The sequence below is a fragment of the Microcebus murinus genome, chromosome 12 (assembly GCF_040939455.1).
Source record: "Microcebus murinus isolate Inina chromosome 12, M.murinus_Inina_mat1.0, whole genome shotgun sequence".
In the NCBI taxonomy this organism is placed as follows: Eukaryota; Metazoa; Chordata; class Mammalia; order Primates; family Cheirogaleidae; genus Microcebus; species Microcebus murinus.
In genome coordinates this window covers 76,996,301-77,018,951 of record NC_134115.1, presented here as the reverse complement: position 1 = coordinate 77,018,951, position 22,651 = coordinate 76,996,301, and the positions used below count along the sequence as shown (strand labels likewise).

At 43.6% G+C, this 22,651-nt stretch overlaps 1 protein-coding gene across 3 annotated transcripts in view; it reads left to right on the top strand.

The window, feature by feature from the left end:
* ASTN2 (astrotactin 2) overlaps positions 1-22,651 on the top strand; it is an 852,746-nt gene that overhangs the window by 506,969 nt on the left and 323,126 nt on the right. For all 3 annotated transcript variants that reach the window (XM_012768786.3, XM_012768785.2, XM_012768780.2), the window contains one exon: positions 16,503-16,669. In XM_012768786.3, the coding sequence (XP_012624240.1) occupies positions 16,503-16,669 (167 nt within the window). The remainder of the gene's footprint in view (positions 1-16,502; positions 16,670-22,651) is intronic.

The window sequence follows — 22,651 nt, the reverse complement described above, 5'->3', positions numbered from 1 at the left end:
CTGCCAGAACCTTCCATTTGACCTCCCTTGGAATTCCTGCTGGCCTCTTTCGGGGAACCACAGGACATCCAGGCTGGAAGGGCCCCTGAAGATGAGCTGCCATTTTTCTCACCGGACAATTAGGAAGACTGAGGGCCAGAGAAGAGAAGGAATGTGCCCGAAGCAGGGATGTCTTCTAATGGCCTGGGACTCCTCTAATGAGAAAGGCTGGCCACATAGATTCTGTAACTAGCCACGATCACCGTGTGTGTGAGCAAACCCAGCCACGCAGGGACACGCTGCCGATCCAGCACTCTGAACTAAGCTGTCTTCAACCACGACTTACCTCCATCTCAGGGTTTAGCTGGTCCCTTCAGTTGCTCTAGGTTCCCTTTGAGGTCAGAAACCATCACGCCTTCTACTTCCTTCTTAAAAATAATTTAAAAAAATTGTTTCAATTGTAGTAAGATACATACAAAATTTATCATCTTAACCATGTTTAAGTGGACAATAGCATTATATAAATTTACATTGTTGTGCAACCAATCTATCTATAGGACTCTTTCATCTTGCAACACTTGAAACTATGACCTTAAACAACAAATCCTCCTTCCCCCTCCCCCAACTCTTGGAAACCACCATTCTACTTTCCATCTCTATGAATCTGACTAGGTACCTCCTATAAATAGAATCATGTAGTATTTTTCTTTTTGTCACCAGCTTATTTCACTTAGCATAGTGTCCTTAGGGTTCATGCATATTACAGTATGTGTCAGAATTTCCTTTCTAAGACTGAATAATATTCAATTATATAGAGATATATATGTATATATGACATTTTGTTTATCCATTCATCTGTCAGTGGACACTCGGGTTGCTTCTACCTTTTGGCTATTGTGAGTAATGCTACTATGAATAAGGGTATATAAACAACATTTATCAAGACCTTGCTTTCAATTCTTTTGGATATATACCCAGAAGTGAGATTGCTAGATCATATGGTAGCTTTTTTAAAAAAATTTTTGCGGAACCTCTGTACTGTTTTCCATACTAGTTGCACCATTTTACAGTCCTACCAACAGTGTACAAGGGCTCCGATTTCTCCAAATTCTTGCCAACCCTTGCTATTTTCTTTTCTTTTTTGTTTTTGTTTTTGATAACAGCTCCCCTAATGGGTATGAGGTAGTATTACATTGTGGTTCTAATTTGCGTTGTCCTAATGATTAGTGATGTTTGTTATCTTTTCATGTGCTTCTTGGCCATTTGTGTGTCTTCTATGGAGAAATGTCTGTTCAAGTTATTTGCCCCTTAAATTTGCACCCTGATTTTAAATCAGGTTGTTTTGCTGTTGTTGCTCAGCATAATTCTGGATCATAAGACATTGTGAAACCATGACTTTCCTCCCTCTTGGGATTTACCTGATCCTACCGTTGGTTCAGATTCTTCTTAAGGTCAGGAACTATCAAGTTTTCTACTTTGCGTTCTCTTATAGGAAAGGGGCGGTGCGATACAGTAGAGATGGTGTGGGTTTAGAGTCAACCCCCCTGCACATTTGCAGCCTGGCTCTGCTCCACAACCGAGCAACAAGAGAAAGGCAGATCCAGCCTAGAAGCCTCAGTTTCCTCTTTGGCAAAAATGGAGCTAATGATAGCAAGCTCAGAGAATCGTGGGCCTTCAGCGAAGCAGGATGAAGAAAGTGCCTAGTGTAGCGCCTGTCCCACGGTGTGTCCTGAAAGCATTTGCGAAGTTTCCTTTCTCGTGTCTTCAGTGAGCGTGTGTTGCATGCTGCACAGATGGCTGGCATGTGGGAAAATGGCCTGCTGGTATTTCACTGGAACCCCAGCCAAGACTAAGCAATGCAGCCAGACATTTTATTACATTCCAAAAATATTTACTGAGTATTGAATATTAAGAGTGATAATAATCATAATAACAACTTTTATATCAATTGGGACCTTGCTATGTGCCAGGCATTATGCTAGGGACATTAAATGTCTAACTTTTTTCCTTTTTCCCCATAGAATTCTGAGTAGGTATAATGAGGCTCATTTTACTTTGAGAAAGTCTGAGGTTCAAATGCTAATGGGTGACTGGCTAACATTACCTGGCTGGTATGTGGCAAAGCCAGGTGGGATTCAAGCCCAGGCCTGCCTGAACCCAGATGCCACGCTTGCCCTGCACGCTGGGCTGTCGCCCTCCCACGTGCTGGGCTGAGAAAAGGAAGCCGTGTGTATTACAGTCCGTCTCCTCGAATAGCCAGGGACTCCTGGGGAGACAGACTGTGACCCAGAAACCATTCCACCTGGCAGAACGGAGCTTGTACTAGAAGAAGAATCATTAACATGGGAGACAAAGAAAAATGATTCTTTCTGACTCAGGACATCAGAAGAAAGGAGGGGCTTCCACACGAGGATTTCTCATCCGTGTTGGTGCTGAGCATTCCCTGCAACCCCCGGGAGGCAGTGACTTAAGTCCATTTTAAAATGGGGGAACCAGGATCAGAATGGTGCAGTGACTTACCCAAAGCCACACAGCTAGGAAGTGGCAGCATCCGGATGAGACTTTCTTTCTTCCTGTCTACTCAGCATTCTTCTGCTTTTTGAGGTCAGGAAGAGATCCACAGAGGGGGGGACCATTGAAGCTATAACTTACAGGATACGCAGGACTCTTTAGGAAAAGAAGAACAGGCCTGGCTGAAGGCAGAGTGTGGACAAAGGTACTGAGGGTCGGACTCTGTAGAGAACAGGTGCTGTCTGGTGGGGCCTCAGTGGTCTCCAGTCCCAGGAGGAGGCAGAGGTGAGGCAAGATGGTGGTTTGCGCTCCGTGCCGGCAGCTCTCCTGGGGGTTGGGGCAGACTCTGCCTCCTCCACTCTATGGTCCAAGACCCTCGATGGCACCTGCAGCTGCTGCCCTACATTACCCAGGGCTATTGATCCCATAATCCTTTTTGCATGCCCACCCCTCCCCTCCATGCCAGCCCAGAAGTCCAGCACAAATTGAGCGGCAGCTGAATTGGCATGAGTTGATTAACACTCCTAGTAATTATGGGCTCTTGATTGGCCTGGTTGTCCAAATCAATGTCGGCATTAATAAACGGGCTAGCTGGCCTCGCTGACAGATTGAGGCTGAGGGGGAGTGGGGCGGGGCACTGGGGACTGGCAGGGCTCTCCCACTCGCTCACCTTCTGGGAGGAACACCAGAGCCCCCTGGGACAGGGAGAACCAGGCCTGCTCCATCTCTGGTCCAAGCGATGGTTCATATTGAAGAATTCAGCAGCCTTTACTCAGCTCCTGTGATCCTCAAGAGCCTTGCCTGGAAAATGAGGATACTGTATCTTAGGGTGCCTCTGAGTTTTTGTGCAGATTTAGAGAGAGAGCATATGGGAAAATACCCAGCACATGGTAGGTGTTCAGTAACTATCCATTTCATTTCCTTCCTTGTTTCCTTGCCTCCCTCTTCTTCTTCGCAAGATGCTGTATCTGATCTGTACATCTGAGACTGCTACAAGCAACCTCTGTGTCCCTATAGCACCCGAGTCCTCTAGTTACCCATCATGGGGCCCTTCCCACAAGGTCCTCACAATCCCTGGGTAACCCTAGCCAGCCTGAACCACCTGTGACATTATAGACAGGCCACCTCCACGTGGATCCCGGGAAAGAGTGCCACATTTGCAATCAGGGGACCCTCAGTGGTGGGCTCAGTCTGCCTCTCACTTGCTGTGTGACATCAGGCAAGTCACCTGGCCTCCCTGAGCTTCAGGTTTCCTCATCTGCCAAGTGGGCAGGAGAATACTGGTCTCCCCTTAGCATTGCTGGGAACAAGAAAAGCTTTTCGTGGCAGCATTCTGCCTACCCCATACATATGTCCCTGAATGAGTGCCCTGTTTGGAGAAAGTAACAAGGTAACCACAGCAGCAGTTAATGTGCCGTGAGCATCTGCCATGTGTCAGGCGTGTGGCAGGTACATGATCTCCCTTGGTCCTCGCACAAGCCTAGTGAGGAAGGGGTTAGCCTCCTCCACGGTGTGAGTATGGAAACTGAGGCTCTGAGAAGCAAGGGCACACGTTGAGGACGTGGCTCCCCAGACATCAGTCACAGTTGTGTGCATCCTATGTGACCAACAGCATGCTCTGCCTTGCATGTGTGTTTAGCCTCATTGTTGTCAGGTGGCTTCGTTCAGTCCTCACTGTGATCTTACGAGGCATGCCGTTGTTGGAAGCGGCACTGAGATGCAGTACTGTCATTAGGCTTGCTCTGTGATGAGACTTGCCAGATGCTTGCCAGGCCTTTCGAGGAGGACGAGATTTTGCTCACAGTTCGGCAGGTTTGGAGGTATCCTTGTGATTTCTTCAAGCATGTTCGGTCAATTCCAAGGAAATTCCCCATTTTCCTGTTAAAAACTTTAAAGTTAATTCTCCGCTTTTCACAATTCATAGTTGCTCTGACAAAAACTGAGCAGTTGGTACTGCAAGTCTTCTCCAACTCCCTGCTGTGCCATGCCTTCATCAAAGGACACAGGCTCAGAGAGTCCAGTGTTCTGGCCTGAAGCCACTTGGCCAGTGAGAGACCGAGGTCGGGCAGAACTGGGACTCAGTGTTCTGGAGAGCCATTCCTGTGCATGTATCGAGGGCCTGCTAGGGCCTGGCTTATGTGGGCTGTTATCTCATGTGCCAGCCATACCCACTTTGAAGATGGTTTTTATCATAATCACTCTCTTCCAGATGAAGAAACCGAGGCTCAAAGAAGCTGAGTGACCAGCTCAAGGTGACAGAGCCAGTAGGAGGCTGGGTCCAAGACTAGAGTTCTTTCCATTACCCCACCTGCCTCTCAGGCTCAGGGCTGTAGCAGGGAACAAAGGCTCCACCCTGATGTCTCCCAAGACCAGGAGGAGCAGGGCTCCTCATCTAGCCACCAGGAAGTCCCCCAGCCTTCCTTACCGTATGATACGCTCAGGCCCCAGGAAAAGTTACTCTGTTTTGTAAGTCTGTTGTTTTTCCTTCTTCTGCTCAGAACAGCTGGCCCACCTTCTAGACCTGGGGGTGGGGTGGTAAAACAGCTCATTACAAATTTTGTGCTCGGAGCAATTTGCATTTCATAATTAATGAACATTAAAATGCATAATTACAAATAGAAACAAATGGCTTGGCGATGATGAAAAGTCAGGCTGGGAAGAAGCAAGAACAGGCTCAGGGGTGGAGGGGGAAACTGGGGGAGCAGGGCAGGGCTGGCCTGTGGTGGGAACAGCTGGAACCCCCCCTCCAGGGCATGCTCCCCTCCCTGCCCCCTGGATCTTAAAGACCTCAAGGCTCAGGGACCCAGGCCCAGTGTCTCCCTGTGGGTCCTCACCTGAACCGGAGCCCCGCTGGCCTGGGCCAGATCCTCAGCTCTCCCACCTGCTCCCTGTAAAACCTCAGGCAGAGGAGCAGCCCTCCAAGGTATGGAGTCATTATTAGACCCACCCCTTTTCTCAAGCCACTCCCAGTCCCACAGATCCTGCTTCCCAAGACTCCTTTTGTGAGCTCTAAGAAAGGGCTTAGAGATAACGGAATTCACTAACTTCCACTAATCTCTTTGAAGTAACAAATCAAATCACTTGATTCCTCTGCCGACAACCCTCCAATGCCTTCCAGTTGCACTTACAATAAACTCTAGGTGCCTTCCCATGGTCGAAGTCAGGGGTCACTAACTTTTTTGTGTAAAGGATTATATTGTAAATATTTTAGGCTTTGCAGGTCACATGTGGTCTTTTTTTGGTCTCATGCTCTTTTTTTATAAAAGATGTAACAAATGTAAAAACCATTCTTAGCTCTAGGTCTGTGCAGAAACAGGCTTTGGGGGAGTAGATATCTTTTCTCTATTTTTCCCGCTAAATACAACTAAAAGCCCTAGATATTATATATAAAACTAGCATAAGACTGAAAGGGAGAGAGAAGGCAGACCAGTCAGGGACTTGAGGACTAAAGAAAAGGCATGTTAGTCAGTTCACTGGGTTTTGCCTTTGCCTCATTTGTTCTAGGCTTGGAGCTGAAAGCTAGCAGCTCCAAAATGCCAATACACACAGGTGACAATATACAACAAACCAAAATAAAAAAGAAATAAACAACAAAACCACAAAAGCCTGCTCTCTCTAGCCAAAGTACCATGAAAAGGGCAACCTAGCTAGAAAGAAAATTTTAGACAATTGCCCTACTCCAGCCAAACACTGTAGGAAAACCAACCAACCAACCAAAAATGTGGACCCACCCCCACCCATGCCAGCAAAAGTCGAGAGCCAGGACTTTAGTCTCAGAGGAATACTGGCCCATTCAGTGTCAGTGGGGAACCCATGAGGAGCCCAGACTTCTATTCCTAACCCACAGTAATGAGGCACCTCACCTCGCCCTACTGGAATGTTCTCAGAGAAGAATTAGTAGAAAGGACATTCACCACTGACCAGCAGTAATGAGGCCACCCCCCACCCAGTGGAAGCCAAGTGGGGACAGGGATGAGGCATACCTACCACTCTCATCCAGGAAGATATCTGTGGACTCCTAATAGGGAGGTAGATCCCCATCCCCACCTAGCAGCAATGAGGGGCCTTCCCTCTTGGGTGTCATTAGGGCCAAGAGGGAAACCTGGGCTTCTTTCTTCCCTTATCAGTAAAAAGGCAGAGCCCCACCACCTCCCCTGCTGGACTGTCAAAAGAAGCTGCATAAAATATAGTGTTTAAATGAGATCTAGAGTTAAAACATAATAATATAATGCCAGCAATGTCCACATTTCTATTGAGAATCACTTGTCATGCCAAGAACCAGGAAAATCTCAAACTGAATGAAAAAGCCAATAGACACGGATGCCAAGACATAAAAGATATTAGAATTTTTTGACAAAAAGGTTAAAACAGGCATCGTAAAAATGCTTCAACAAGCAATCACCAAACGCTCTTGAAACAAATGAAAAAAATTAGAAAGTTTCAATAAACAGAAGATATAAAGGAGAAGCAAATGGAAATATTAGAACTGAAAAATACTACACTAAATGAAATAAAAATTCAGTGGCATGGAAAGAACAAAGGAAATAATGAAGTTAAAGATAGGATGATAGAAATTACCAACTCTGAACATCAGAGAGAAAATAGAATTAAAAAATGAGCACAGTCTCAATAGCCTGTGGGACTGTGTAAAAATATCTCACATTTGTGTCATTAGTATCCCACAAGAAGAAAAGATTGAAAAAGCATGCAAAGAAATAATAGCTGGAAATGTCTCAAATTTGGCAAAAGGTATAAAATACAGATTCAAGAAATTGAGCAAACCCCAAACAGGATAAGCACAAAGAAATCCACACCAAAACATTATAGTCAAATTTCTGAAAATGGCTTTTGTTTTTCAGGAAAAAAAGTCTTGAAAGCAAGGAAAGAGAAATTACATCTTATCTACAGAAAAAGTATAATTTTAATGACAGTGGGATTCTCATTAGAAATCATAGAAGCCAGAAGGAAGAGGCACATTTTTAAAATACTGAATAAAAATAAAACTGTTTAACCTAGAATTCTATATCTAGTGAAAATTTGTTTTTAGGGGTAAAGGAGAAATCAAGACATTCTCAGATGAAGGAAGAGTAAGAGAACAGACTTTCTTGAAAAGAATGGCTGAAGGAAGTTATCTAAACAGAAAGGAAATGATAACAGAAGGAATCTTGGAACATTGGAAAACAAAAAAGAACACAGCAAACATGTGGATACATGCAAGGGATCTTTCTTAAATTTTCTACATTATGTTTGATGGTTAAAGCAAAAAAATGATAGCACTTCTTGTGTGGTTTGAAATGTATTTAAAGGGATATTTATGAAAATTATAAATGTGAGAAGGCAAAATAACATAAAGCATAAAGGCAGGTAAGGTTACTACACATCACTTGAAATGGTAAGATGATGATGCCAGTAGACTGTGGCAATTTAGTATACCTAGAGCAACCTTAAAAACTGTACAAAAAGATGCACTCAAAAACAATATAGATATATCAAAAAAGAATTTTAAAAGAAATATTCAAGTAACCCACAGGAAAGCAGGAAAAAGAATGCAGAGAAATGAAAAGCAATGATCAGAAAACAGTGCAGAAAATGGCAAACTAAGTATGAACTTGTCAGTAATCACATTAAATGTAAATAATCTAAATACACAAATTAAAACACAGAAACTGGCAGAGTGGATTAAAAAGCATGACCCAATTATATGCTATCTTCAAGAAATTCATGTCATATAAAATGATATAGGCAGGTTGAAAGTAAATGGAAAAAGACATATTATGTAACTCAAACAAAAGCAGGAGTAACTATACTAATATCATATACAATAGGCTTTAAAAAAATTACCAGAGAGGAACATCATATAATGATAAAAGAAGAAATAGCAATACTAAATGTTTATGCATCAAACAACAGAGCTGCAAAATGTGTGAAGCAAAAAACTAATAGAACTGAAATGAAATATTGACAAATCCACAAAGATACTTGGATACTTCAATACCCCTCCCTCAACAATTGATAGAACTAGTCAGAAAATCAGCAACATTATAGAAGAACTCAGTAACACCATTACCTGAAAAAGATCTAGTTAATATTTATAGAACACTGTGCCCAATAACAATAGAATATATAATATTTTTGAGAGCCTAGAGAACTCATATCAAAGTAGACAATATCCTGGGCTATGAAAATAGTCTCAATAAATTTAAAGAATTCAAATCCTACGAAGTGTGTTCTTCAACCATAATAGAGTCAAACAAGAAATCATTAACAGAGAGTAACTTCAGGGGCCTGGACTGCTATAACAACATATGATAAACTAGGTAGCTTGAAGAGCAGACATTTGTTGCTCACAGTTCTGGAGGCTAGAGTCTGAGATCAAGGTGCTTGTTGATTCTGCTCTTTGGTGATGTTCTTTTTTCCTTGCCTTCTCACTGTGTCCTCATATGTCAGAGAGAGAGGGGCCCTCGTCTCCCTCCGTCCTCTTATAAGGGCACTAATACCATTTATGAGGGCTCCACCCTCATGACCTAATTACCTCCCATAGGACCCAGCGGCAGATATTGTCACGTTGCCAGGTAGGATTTCAAATATGAATTTTGGGGGAAAAACAAACCTTCAGTTCATAACGGAGACAACAGAAAAATCTCTAAGTACTTGGAAACTAGACAACACATTCCTAAATAATACATGGGTCAAAGAGGAAGTCTCAAGGGAAATAAAAAATACAGTGAGCTGAATAAAATAAAAATACAATATGTCAAAGTGTGTGGGACACAGCTGAAGCAGTGATTCATCCCTTTCTTGTAACATATCTGTGTTTTAATATTGAATGAAAAAGAAATGTTTAGCCCTAAATACATACATTAAAAAAAAAGAAGTTTCAAATCAATAATCTAAGCTCCCACCTTAAGAACACAGAAAAGGGAGAGCAAAATAAGCCCAAAGCAAGCAAAAGGAAGGAGGTCAATGCAATTGAAAACAGAAGAACAATAGGGAAAAATCAATAAAACAAAAACCCAATTCTTTGAAAATGTCAGTAAAACTGAGCAAACTCTAGCAAGACTGATAAAGAAAAAAGGAGAGAAGATGTAAGTTACCAATATCTGGAACAAAACAAGTGATATCACTACAGACCCTGCAGATTTTAAAAGGATAATAAGGGAATTCTGTAAATAACTTTATACACATCAGTTGACAACTTAGATAAAATGGACTGATTTCTTTTAAAAAACACAAACTACCACAACTCACCAATATGAAGCAGATAATTTGGATATCCCTATCACTATTGGGGGAATTGAATTTGTCACCTTTAACTTACCCCCATCCCAATCTCCAGGCCTGGATGGTTTCACTGGAAAGGTATACCAAATGTTGAAAGAATTAACACCAATTCTAAAAAAAAGGAAAAAAAAAGAATCTTCTAAAAAACTGAAGAAGAGGGAGTACTTCCCAGTTCATTTTAAGATAATAGCATTATCATGATATCAAAATTAGGAAAAAAAACAGAACAAAAATAGATAACTACCAAGTTAAGACCAATAGCTCTTATGCATATACCATAGTTGTAAAAATCCTTAACAAAATATTAGCAAATAGAATTCAACAATACATAAAATACAGAAAAGAGAACTATACACTATAACCCCTCTATGATAACTTCGGGTTTATTCCAGGAATGCAAGACTGGTTCAGTATTCGATAGTCTATCAATGTATTAATAAGTAGAAGAAGAAAAATCACATGGTCATATCAATGGATACAGGAAAAACATTTAACAAAATCCAACACCCAAAATGATAAAAACTGTCAGAAAAATAGGAATAGAGGAAAACTTAACTTGATGAAGAACATCAATAAGAAACCTATAGCTAATGTATTTATCGTAAAAGACGAATGCTTTCTTTGAAAGGTCAGGACAAGGCAAGGAGGTCCACCCTCACCACTGTTATTCAGCATAGTGCTGTAAGGCCTAGACAGAGCAATAAGAGGAAAAAAAAAAAAAGAAGAAGACTTTCAGATCTGGAAAGAAGAAATAAAACTGATCCATTTGCATATTATATGCAAATGGGACACTTATTTACATAGAAAAATCTCAAGGAATCTACAAAACAAAACTCCTAGAAGGGCCCAGCACAGTGGCTCAGGCTTAGCACTCTGGGAGGCTGAGGTAGGAGTATTGTTTGAGGTTAGGAGTTCATGACCAATCTGAACAAGGGTGAGACCTAAAAATGGAAAAAAAAAAAAAAATAGCTGGGAGTGGTGGCACCTATAGTCCCAGCTAATCAGGAGGCTGAGTCAGGAGAATCACTTGAGCCCAGGAGTTTGAGGTTGCTGTGAGCCAGTCTGATGCTAGGACACACTAGCTCGGGTAACAGAGAGACTCTGTCTCAAAAATGCAAGCAAGCAAACAAGCAGAAAGCTCCTAGAAGTAATGAGTGGGGTTCAGCAATGTCTCAGGATACAAGACAAATATACAACATCAGTTATATTCCAGCAATGAACATGTGGACACTTGAAATAAAAAAATGCAATACCATTTGCCAGTCCCTAAAAAGTAATGAAATACTCATATGGGAATCTGATTAAACATGTATGGGACATGTATGCTGAAAACTATAAAATGTTGATGAAAGAAATCAAAGAAGATCTAACTAAATGGAAAGACATACTGTATTCATGAATTGGAAGGCACAACATAATAAAGATGCCCATTCTCTCCAAATTGATACAAACATTTAATAAAATTTCTATCAAAACCTCAGCCTGATTTTTATTGATATAGACAAGAGTTTTCTAAAATTTAAAGGGAAAGTGAAGGAACTGTTATAACCAAAACTTCCTTTGAAAAAGAAGAATAAAGTGGAACACATCTGTTTTTCCTATTTCTAAGCTAAATTTATGCTTCCTTCACTCCATCCCTATTAACTTTTTATCACATACTTTTTTCTTTCTTCAGAGTACTTTTTAAATCTCTGAAGTAATCATTGTATTTGTTTCCTTATTAATCATTTGTTTCTTCTCTAGAATGTAAGCTCGCTGGATGAGAGCAGAGTTTTGTCTGTTTGTTTGCTACTACATTTCCAGCACCTGGAACATTTGCTTAGCTCTGAGTAGGTGTTCAATGAATATTTATTACATGATCCAATGAAGAACTAAATCAGCCAATAGTTTCAGTTAGGTTTTGTTTTGGGGAAGTTGGGTCCTCTTATTTATTATTTATTTGTCCCCATTCCTTTATCCTTCATTTACTAAGTGCCAATTATATGCCTGATTTGGAGCCAGATACTTTAGGTGTGTTTTCTCATAGAGCCTCCAGAAGTGCCTCCAAGACAGGCATCATTATTCCCATTTTACAGATGAGAAACCTGAGGCTCTCTCTGAGCTAACACATCCTGCCTACATGCTGAGTGTCACAAAGCCTGCATTGGAAATCAGGTCTGACTTCAGTCTTCACATTCTTGTCTCTAAGCTGTCTCTCCCATTTAGAGAAAGGAAGCTGAGGCCCAAATAGGTTCAAGGACTTGTCCAAGGTCCTGAGGCAAGTGCGTGGTGGTGCCCAGGCAGGGATTCTGGTCTTCTTTCTGGTACAACAGATGTCTCCCTTCTTCCCCTCTAGGAAAGCTTCCCTGACTGGGACCTCCCTGCTCTGACATGCCCCAGTCACTCACATGTGCAGAGTTTTCATTTCTCCGATCAAATTATGCTATATTTCTTTGTTCTGTAACCTGTTCTCTGTCTGACAGGTGTGTATATTTCTTGTCTTGCAAGCTTGACTCTCACCTCCTTAAAAATACCCATAACAGTAGCAACCATTTGCTGTTCACTGTGCTAAGTACTTCATACATTTATCTCATTGTATTAATTATCTATTGCTGTGTAACAAATTATCCTCAAATCAGACAGCTTAAAACAAAAAGTGTTTATTATCCCACACAATTTTCAAGGGTCAGAAATTCAAGAGTGGCTTAGGCGTGTGGTGCTGGTCCCTACAAGGTTGCAGTCAAGATGGCAGCTGGGACGGCTGTTATCTGAACAGGCTTGACTGGGGCTGCAGAATTCCTTTGCAAGCTCACTCAGGTGCTGTTGGCATGCTCCAGCCTCACCAGCTATTGGCCAGAGGCTTCAGTTCCCTGCCACATGGGACTCTCCATAGCAGAGGTCCCCAACCTTTTTGGCACCAGGGACTTTTTTCATGGAAGACAATTTTTCCATGGACTAGAGAGGGGTATAAGGTTTTGGGATGATTCAAGTGCATTACATTTATTGTGCACTTTATTTCTATTATTGTTACATTGTAATATATAATGAAATATTTATACAACTCATCATAGGTTCGGGACCCCCTGCTCCACAGGACTGTTGAAAACATGGCAGCTTGCTTTCACTAGAGCAAGGAGAGAGAGAGAGAGAGAGAGAGAGAGATGGAAGCCTCATTCTTTAGTAACCTAATCTTGGAAGCCACATACCACCTCATACCACCTCTGCTGCTGTATGCTATTGGTCACAAAGACCAATCCTGGCATAGTATGGAGGGGGCTACAGAAGAGTGTTAACACAAGGAATCACTGGGACCATCTCTGAGGCTGGCTGCCACACTGTTTGCCCCTCACAGTAATCATATGAAGATAGGAGAGTTTAAGTCACTGCCTGCAGGTTACACAGATTATAAAAGGCAGTTTGGATTCTGACCCAAAGTTTATACACAGACACACTGAACATCCTGTTTGGCACTCTGCCGGTTCATCCAACACACAGCAGGCACCTACTATGTGCCAGACAGCAGAAGACAAGCCAGCCACGGTCCATACCATTATAAAGTCTGCATTTTGGTGGAGGAGACAGATGATACGCAATGAAAGAATTGAAATAATATACAAGTGATCTCGAATGATAGTAACGCAGGGCTAGATCCCCTCTTCCCCCACCTGTCCTCTAGGACACAGGGTGTGAACGTCCATAGTGGATGAAGGGATGATCCTAGGGGGGAAACTGGTAAAACTACTTCACATGCTCAGAATGCCCTTCCCACGTTCACAGATCAAATCTAGGTATAATTCTAGCTCTGCCTTCACTTTGCTGTGTGATACGAATCAAGTCCCTTGACCTTTCTGAGACTCAGTTGACCGTTTGTAAATCATCCTAGGGAAAGAGACTAAAGGATGTGTAAGTTTGCCTTCAGCTGCAAAATGCTTTAATTGAAAGAGAAGAAAGTGAGCGCGATGGGCAGAGAGCACCAAGCTGGGGCTCGGGAGGCCTGGCTCTGCGCCCTCCATCATGTGCTGAGTGATTTGGGGCAATGTCCTTCCACTCTCTGGGCCTCAGTTCTAAAGTAAGGAGGTTAGGTCAGCTCTAAGCCCTTTCCTGCTCCAACTTCCTAGGACTGGATGTCTATCATTCAGTAAGTGACAGTGGGTGAAGTGACTAGCCCAGGAGGGAGGTAAGAGCCACGTTATCTGAAAGCCTGAGAGTCTCCACTCCTGCCACCACCAAACTAGGTGACTCCTTCCTCAGTTTCCTCAGCTGTAAAATGGGAATAATGATCGTACCTCCCTGTACTAGGTCCCTCTGGCTGCTGTAACGAATGGCCACTAGCGGGTGGCTTAAGACGACAGAAATTTATTATCTCACAGTCCTGGAGGCCAGAAGTCCAACGTCAAGGTGTTGGCAGAGTCGTGCTCCCTCTAGATTCTCTAGAGGAGGAGAATCGGTGCCTCTTCCAGCTTCTGGTAGCTGTAGCATTCAGTGGTTTGTGGCCACATGGCTCCAAGGATCACGCCACCTCCACATTACCTTCTCCTCACTGCATAACTTCATTCTGCCTCTCCTCTGAAGACATCTGGGATGGCATTTAGGCCAATCTGGAAAATTCAGGAGAGTCTGCTCAAGAGCTTTGACTTAATCACACCTGCAGAAATGGTACCAGACAAGTAACATTCACAGATTCCAGGTTCCAGGGGTTGGGACAGGGACATATATCAGGGAGCCAGTATCGGCCTGCCACCCCAGCTCATGTGTTTTGCTAGAGGGATTAAATGCGTCAAAACAGGTGAATGCTTAGACAATACCTGGAGTGTAGTGAACGCTCTTTTAAAGAACAAAAGCGGTAGAGAATCAGTGGGGGTTGGAAAGAAGTGAGACTAATGCCCTGTCCACGGGTGTCTGCAGGTGCCTGGGGCTAAGGTCAGTCATTCCTCTCAGCCTGGTCCCTGGGTCTCTGCAGGCAGACACAGCCATCCCCAGAACCAGCAAATGGCTCCAAATGACCCCGCGACCAGGTGCCCTCCTGTCTGACAGTGAATGCTCCGAGACAAGCAGGGCCCTCCTCCGAGCTTATATTAATATATACAGCTCTTCACTCACATGGAAAATTGATTTTTCTTTTTAAGCACAAAATGTAGCAGTTTTATAACCTTTCTGCAGCTTGACAAAGGCCATTTATAACCGACTCTCTCCGTCACCCTTCCTGGCGCCAGTCTCAAATGTCTCGAAGAACTCTCTCGTGCATTTATAATTACAAATTCTTCTTAGGCAAAATTTAATTTCCGAGAGGGCTGGCCTTTTGTTGTTGTTGTTGTTGAGATGGTTTTTGTAAATTAATTTTTGTGTGTTTGTTTTGTTATTGATGTTGGCCAGGACGACGGCTTGGGGAGGGGAGCAGGGAGCCGGCTGGCTGGTGGGCGTGGGGGTTGGGGGCGCCCCGGGAAGGCATTTTCATCAGTGATGGCCAGTGATGGATGGGGAGGGCTGGGCTCTGGGTGTTAATCTTGGAGGACAGGAAATGCCAGCAGGAGCACTGAAATTAAAACCGAGTACCTCATTTTCTTCTCTGAAGGCAGGAGTGTTGGAACGGCCTCTCTGTCAGCCTGGCTGGAGAAGATGAGCTCAGCACCATCAAATGATGGAAAACTAAATTAAATAAATAGCCAGCTATCCCGACAGTGTGTGATCTTCCATTTACAGAGTGCTTAGCAGGTGCCAGACACACTGTCAAGAGCCTCCCAGCTGAGGCCGTTGAAGGGTGGACTCCGTGGAATTTGCGTGGGGACCAAAGAGTCACGTGGAGGGACGTGCGCGTGGCCAGGCAGCGAGTTTGGAAGCATCTGTAGAGGGACGACCTTGATTATCAGCTTAAGGAAGATGCAAGTTTTAAAAAAAATGCATCTATTTATTTCAGCCGGGGAGTGATGCTAGTTAGAAATATCACTCCAGGGGCCGCTTGGAGGATGGTTTTGAGAAGCCCAGACCAGAGGCCTGCAGACCGGGTAGGAGCCCTTCACATGCTCCTTCTGTGAGTGTGCAGGAATCTCATTTAGGGCTGCAAGGACAAGGGTGGAGATGGAGACACCAATTCAAGACAGAAAGGATAATAATTCACATTTTATGAGTATCCAATCATGTGCCAAAGTCTGAAGTAAAGTATGCACCTACAGGAGCCAGTGTGAGCTTCACAGCAGGTCATCTATAGGTGTAGGTGTTATGCCCACTTCATAGATGAGGGCATTGAGGCTCAGAGAGGGCAAGTAACTTGCCTGGGTCACACAGTGAGAAGGGAAAGAGCTGCGATTAAAACTCGTATTGGTAGGGGTTCTTTAAAACATATCTGGTTGCCTCCCTACATGGCCTTTACAGCGGCAGGCCCTATTGGGCAATAACCATAAAAATAATAATGAAGATGCCCCCAGCAATGTCGATATTAAACAGCAGCTTACATTTGCTGTATGGTTGCCATGTGAGCCAGTGTTCTAAACACCTTGCCGACATTACCGCCCTTCATTCTTACGATGCTATAAGCAGATAGTCACGAAAGTCCCATTTTACAGGTGGGTACACTGAGGTTCAGAGAGGTAAAGGGACTTGTCCAAGGCCACAGGGCTATTCAGTGACTGAAGGAGACTTTCGACCCTCTCTGTTGGTAACTGACACATGTCCCTTTCAGAAGGCGGGAGGAGAGGGCGTGATGGGGCCCGCCACCTCCTCAGCCATAACCACCCTGTCGCCCTCTCTCCGAGCAGTGCCCCGAGGAGCTGAAGCCCATGAAGGATGGCTCCGGCTGCTACGACCACTCCAAAGGCATCGACTGCTCTGATGGCTTTAACGGCGGCTGTGAGCAGCTGTGCCTGCAGCAGACGCTGCCTTTGCCCTACGATGCCACCTCCAGCACCATCTTCATGTTCTGCGGGTGAGTCTCGGTCCCCAAGGTCCAGGAGTCCCCTCCCCATAGCAAGAGATGCATGGGAAAATGGCCAGGCACGACAGCCCGGCCATGCTAGGCCTGTCCTTCAGTGAAATGGCCTTTCTGCCTCTCCTGTTTCAGCCCAAGGGGGCAAATGCCAAGAGCAGAACCTTCTGTTGGATGTTAGAAAGAAGAATGCATGAAGGAAGCAAAATAATTGATTGATAAATATGGTAAATGGAACCCATGCCCAGGCTGCATCCTAGGGTCAGGATCTTCCTTCTGGTGGTCTCTTGCCCCTTCTGCATCTACCCCTGCTGTCCTGGTCAGTGCATTTTGGAGACAAAAGCAAGCATCTTGTAGGTGGGCGCAAGGAAACTTTCAGGTGTGGTGCATAAGAGCATAGGCTAAGCCCAGGCTTCTAACTTGATTTCTGCAGGAATTTAGCAGCGTGAGTTCAATGTTCAGCCTCTCTGTGCCCTACTGCCCAGTCTGTAAAGACAATTAATTGGAGGAGGGGAGGGGGGAAAGAGACCTATGAAGGTAAAGCTTGTAGCACGGCATCTGGCCCATGAAGAACTCCAACTGAGTTTTAAAATTAGAATGCAACCGAAAGGAAAGGCATGATGGGACCAACATGCTGAGTGTCACTTTCTCTCTCCGGCCGCAGGTGGATCACCTGTGAAAAGAGCTTGTTGGGTAATCATGGCTCATGTTTCTCCTCACTTACCTTGTTTCCCATGTTGAGGATTGTGGTGGGAGTTACCTCCGCCGTTGACAGCACCTAGCATAGCATTGGGTCCTCAGTGATCACTCAGAATAGCAGCCTATTTTTCTTCTCCTCTTCATTCCCTTTCTGATGATGTCTTCGTATTAGAACATTTGTTCATCCTTTGACTTTCTGTGACTCTAAAAAATAACCCTGTGTTTGTGGGAGAAGGATGCTCAATGCTTTCTTTACTAAGATAGGAAAGCAGAACAAGCCATTTAAAACCTTTGCAGTCCCACATTTCACAGACAAAGGAGGTGGGAATGTGCATGGGTTTAATTCCAGTTTACCAGAAAATTAATTTAACTTGCCTGGTTCTCATACATGAAGTCGAGTTTTTCCATCTAGGGCATCTTTCAGGGTCTCCTTTCCTGCCCTCGTTGCACTCGGGGCTGCAGGTACCTGCCAGCAGGTGTTGGAGCAGCTCACTGGAGGCCCTAGATATGTATCAGTAAAATAAATAAGAAATAAATTAGGATATGCAGACCTGAATTTATAGCGGTCTCTGCTCAGCTTAAGTGACTGCAGGGCAGTGCTGAGTAAATTATGCATGGCTTCAGGTCTGCAGCCTTGCATACACAACCAGCTGTGTCCTCATCATTGTTATTTGTCTCTCTGTGTACTTAGGGAGCTGGGGGTGGGTGTTCTTCTGGGCAAATAACAACAGTAACAGCAGCAGGCACAACAATAATGGATTTCGACATCAGAAACTACTACCACCTTCCATCCCTAGCACCCTATGGGGGATCTCGTGGATTCTAATCCCAGCCCTACCACTCTCTCTTAGTCTTAAGGCAAGCCTCTTAGGACCTTTGACCTTCAATTTTCTCACCTGTAAAATTTTAATAATACCTACCTGAATATAATGCTGGTTGTGAAGAGGGCAAAGTACTTTACACGTGTTACCCCATTAAGGTGAAGTAGCATGCCCAAGGGCCTACCCCATTAAGGTAAAGTAGCATGCCCAAGGTCCTACGACTGACTAGCCATGTAGCTCACTGCCTCCTTGCCATATAACCTCGAGCAAGTTCCCTAATGATGTTATGTGGACTAAAGGCATCACATTACTTACCTTACAGTTTACATTAACATTTGCCAAGTGCTTTGGAGCAGTGTCCTGCACAGTTAGCACTGTATGTGATCGTTAAATAAAGTAACCAAAATGAGTGATCCTAATGACATTCACTAGTGACCAGATGCCCTTGGCTTCTTGGTTTTTATGTCTGAAAAACAGGATGAACTGACCTTCTCCGTGGGGGAAAGGTCTGTGAAAGTGTCAAATAAGATGGAATGGGTGAGAGTGTGGTGTGAGCTTGTTAAAGCCCATCCAAATGTTGGATAAACAGGACGAAAAAGAAAATAAAGCCCAGGTCTCCTAAAACTAGCTGCAGTTTCAACATACTTTGGAAATTGTCTATTAAGGATGCAAATGAGAAGTTACCCACACTTGTTAGAAGCTCTGTAAACAATGAAAGCTATTAGCAGGTACTTGTGAGCAAGTTGGTCCAGAGAGAAGTGGGATGCTATTGAATTAAGCAGGGAAAACAAAACAAGCCCTCCTCAAGGGGACCTTCCCAACTTGCTCAAAGCTCTATGACCTTTCTCAAGTGTCCTGGGTAGGAACAGGTTTAATAAATCTGTTTGCAGCCAGGTTAATAATAGCAGCTAACATTTATTAAGCACTTCCTACGTGCCATGGCTGTTCTAAGTGCTTTGTATATATCAGCTCATTCAATTTTTATAACAACTCTGCAAAGGACATACCATTATGATTCCCATCTTATTGTTAAGAAAACAAAGCACAGAGTGGCTCGTTGACTTACTCAAGGTCACAGAGCTGGTACGTGGTGGCATCCAGATTCAAACCCAGGCCTTGTGGCTCCAGTCCCAGTGGAGACAAATCTGATGTCACTGCTGGCCTCTGGCCACATCTAGCCATGGGGTCTTGGGCAAGTCACCCAATTTATCTGAGTCTCTGTTCTTTCACGTAGAATCAGAAGTGATGGTAGCACCATTGTGAGGATTAAATGAAATTATATATGCATAGGGAGGGGCTGGCACACTTAACTAAGCACTCAGGAAACCATAGTTATAATTAGTTTAACAGGTATAAAGCCATCTCATTTCGTTATTCACTTACTGAATAGTGCTTAGTGCTCTACCTCCAGCACGCAGAATAGTGCCCGGCACACAGTAAGTGATCAGTGAATAATTGTTACATGAAGTTCCGCCATTAACACGGCTAAAGAAGCTGTTCCCAGTCCAGCCCTCCCAGCTGCATTTCCAGCTACGTCCCTCTTCCTGGGTTAGGCCTCTGGGCTTCACTGTTCCCTCTGTCTTCCTTCTCCTCCTCTCCTGTACCCCACTGACCCCTATTTATCCCTGGCCCTTTAGCTTGCACATCTCTGTTTCATCTTCATGTCCTGGTGCGGGCATCACCTTCTTCAGCAAGTCTTCTCTGAGCGCCCCCCAGGGGTCAGGAGTGAGAAGTGCAGCTCCCCAGGTGCTGGGTAATAACGCTCATCCTTTGCCATGGGTACTGTTTCAATATTGGCTCAATATGGGGTGGTGTTCGGGCACGTATAGAAAGAACTTTTTTCGTTATCTTATTTTTGTTTGTATTTTTTTTCACTTCTACCTGCAAGGGAGAGAGATGTTTACACTTTGTCTCGAATTCTAATTTATCCCTGTGAAATCTTGACATCTCTTGGAGACTGGACCTCTGGCTAGATGCCCTGATTGTCAGCCCATCATCAGGCCAAGTTCCCCAGAACTGAGTAAAGCATCCTTTCCCTGGGGCCCCACAGCCCCTCTGTCTCTCTCTCTCTCTGTGACAGCCTCCTGGCTTGGTTGACTTACCTGCTTTCCTGTCTGGTCCTGTCATACTGTGAACCTCTTATGAGCAGGGACTGGGTCTTAGTCTCCTGTCTGTGTACTGCCATTCCCCACCGCTTGGCCCAGGGACTTCCTCAGAACCATAATGGTTGATTTAAGGAATTCATCTGCCTAAGATTTGTTGTACCTACTCTGCGCTTGGTCCTTTATGAGATGCAAATAAGTGGCCAAAGGGGCGCTGAGAACAGGTATCTGGGCCCTGGTTGGTCCTGATTGATGTTGGCAGAACACAAGTATCACAATGGTAGACAGAAGCAGGTGAATTTGAGATACATTGCTAAGGGTGTTAGAGACTAAGCTAAAGCATTTATAATGAACCTTTAGAATCAGTCTTATAGGTGAGGGAGCATCGCTTCCCCTGAAGACCTTGGCAAGTTACCTAGCAACCGAGTTTGTCTGTTTCATTTGTGTGAGTGTGTGTGTGTGTGTGTGTTTACAATGTCTACCAGGCACCTTCCAAGAGAACTTCATTTTATTCACATAAATACAATGTACTTTAAAAAGCTGTTCCTATAAAGACAGGACTGCTAGGAGCCATTTGTAAGGAGGAGAAGGGAAAGAGAGAAAATGGTTTCAGAAGTGTGAAATGGGAGAGTCACTCAATGTGAGATATATTTAGCTTTCTGCTTCTTGGCAACCAAAGTAAACAGAGGAAACAAAACAAAACATAGTGGATTTTATAGTTGTCCTTGTGTGCGGAAAGAAATGTGGGTTTTTGTTTTGTTTTGTTTTGTTTGCAAGGGATATACACCTGACATTACTTGCTGAAGTGCTACTTGCTATACATGCCTATGTAAGAGATAGTGAGGAATTTCATCAATACTTTTCAAGTTTCACTATTTTTCAGATCATTTAGAGGAGGAAGCTGAGACCCAGAGGGGTCTCACAGCCAGTTAGGAGGTAAAATTAGGATGAGATGGGAGCATGAGATGTTCCAAGCTTCTCTCTTCCAGTTTGAATGAAAATATACTAAAAAACATGGGCTCAAAGGACACTTCCAGCCTCACATAGTCCTTACTAGCCTAGCTGTTTAATATCCTTTTTAGGAGAACGAGGAGGTAAGTGCATGTGTTTAATATCCGTAGTTAACTGGAATCCACTTATTTTTATCATCACAGCTGAAGTCTGCTCTAGTGAACAGAGACTTGATTCCGAGGCTCAGTGACCAGTTGCTGAGCTGTTGGGGGATTCATTCAGGTATTGTTTTTCTTGTGGTTTCCTCCGTTTAGGCGAGGGCCTGAGCTCTCAGTGCTCTGACTTCTGGATGAAGGATGTGGATTTTACCTGTGAGCATTGGTATAGAATATTTGCACGCCAGGTTCTTGCCAAACATTCTAATTTTATGTTGTCTGTCCTTTAAACAAAAGGACAAGTGTAAGAAATATTCACTGGCAATTGATGGAAACACATAACATCCATCTCTTTATTCAGATAGGTGTTTTCCAGCGTGGATCCCATGTGACGTTAGCTCCATGATCAAAAAGGGAAATTCATTGTTCATTGTTTCCACGGGGGAAAATCTACACTCTATAACTGCCTCTTGGTGTTCCCAGTGCACCTGGGGAGAGTAAAGGCTCTGACAAGTTCTGCAGTGGAGAAACATATTTCATTGATTCTAAAGTGTGCATATTTTCCACATTTTAACATCTCTGAAGTTGGAATGTGTCTTACTATGAATGGTTTGACAGAGTTTAAGTGGCAGTCTTGTTGGGATTTTTATTTTGTTTGGTTTGGTTTCATTTTTTTCTTAGTGTTAAATGAAATGCTAGTGTTTCTTACAATTGTTGGGGATTATAGAGTAGATAAAATATGCTGTATAATTAGCCTGGAGCTCCATATGGAATCTCCTTTCCTTTTGCCTTTCCTTTTTTCCTTTCCTTTCCTTTCCTTTTTCCTTTCCTTTCCTTTTTCCTTTCCTTTCCTTTTTCCTTTCCTTTTCCCTTTCCTTTTCTGTTTCCTTTTCCCTTTCCCATTCCCCATTCCCCTTTCCCCTTTCCCCTTTCCCCTTTCCCCTTTCCCCTTTCCCCTTTCCCCTTTCCCCTTTCCCCTTTCTCCTTTCCTTTCCTTTCCTTTCCTTTCCTTTCCTTTCCTTTCCTTTCCTTTCCTTTCCTTTCCTTTCCTTTCCTTTCCTTTCCTTTTTCTAAATTTTTCCCTTGAGTAAAACCTGCACACTAAGACCACTCAGGGAACACCTTTATTGATCTCTGTTTTGGCTAATGTTGGGACAATCCTGAGGGTCTTCATGAGGAAGACTCCATGACGTCCGTTAGTGGGGTTAATTTAGTTGAGGTCTTAGCTGCTGATTCTGGCCCCAATGACCCCAG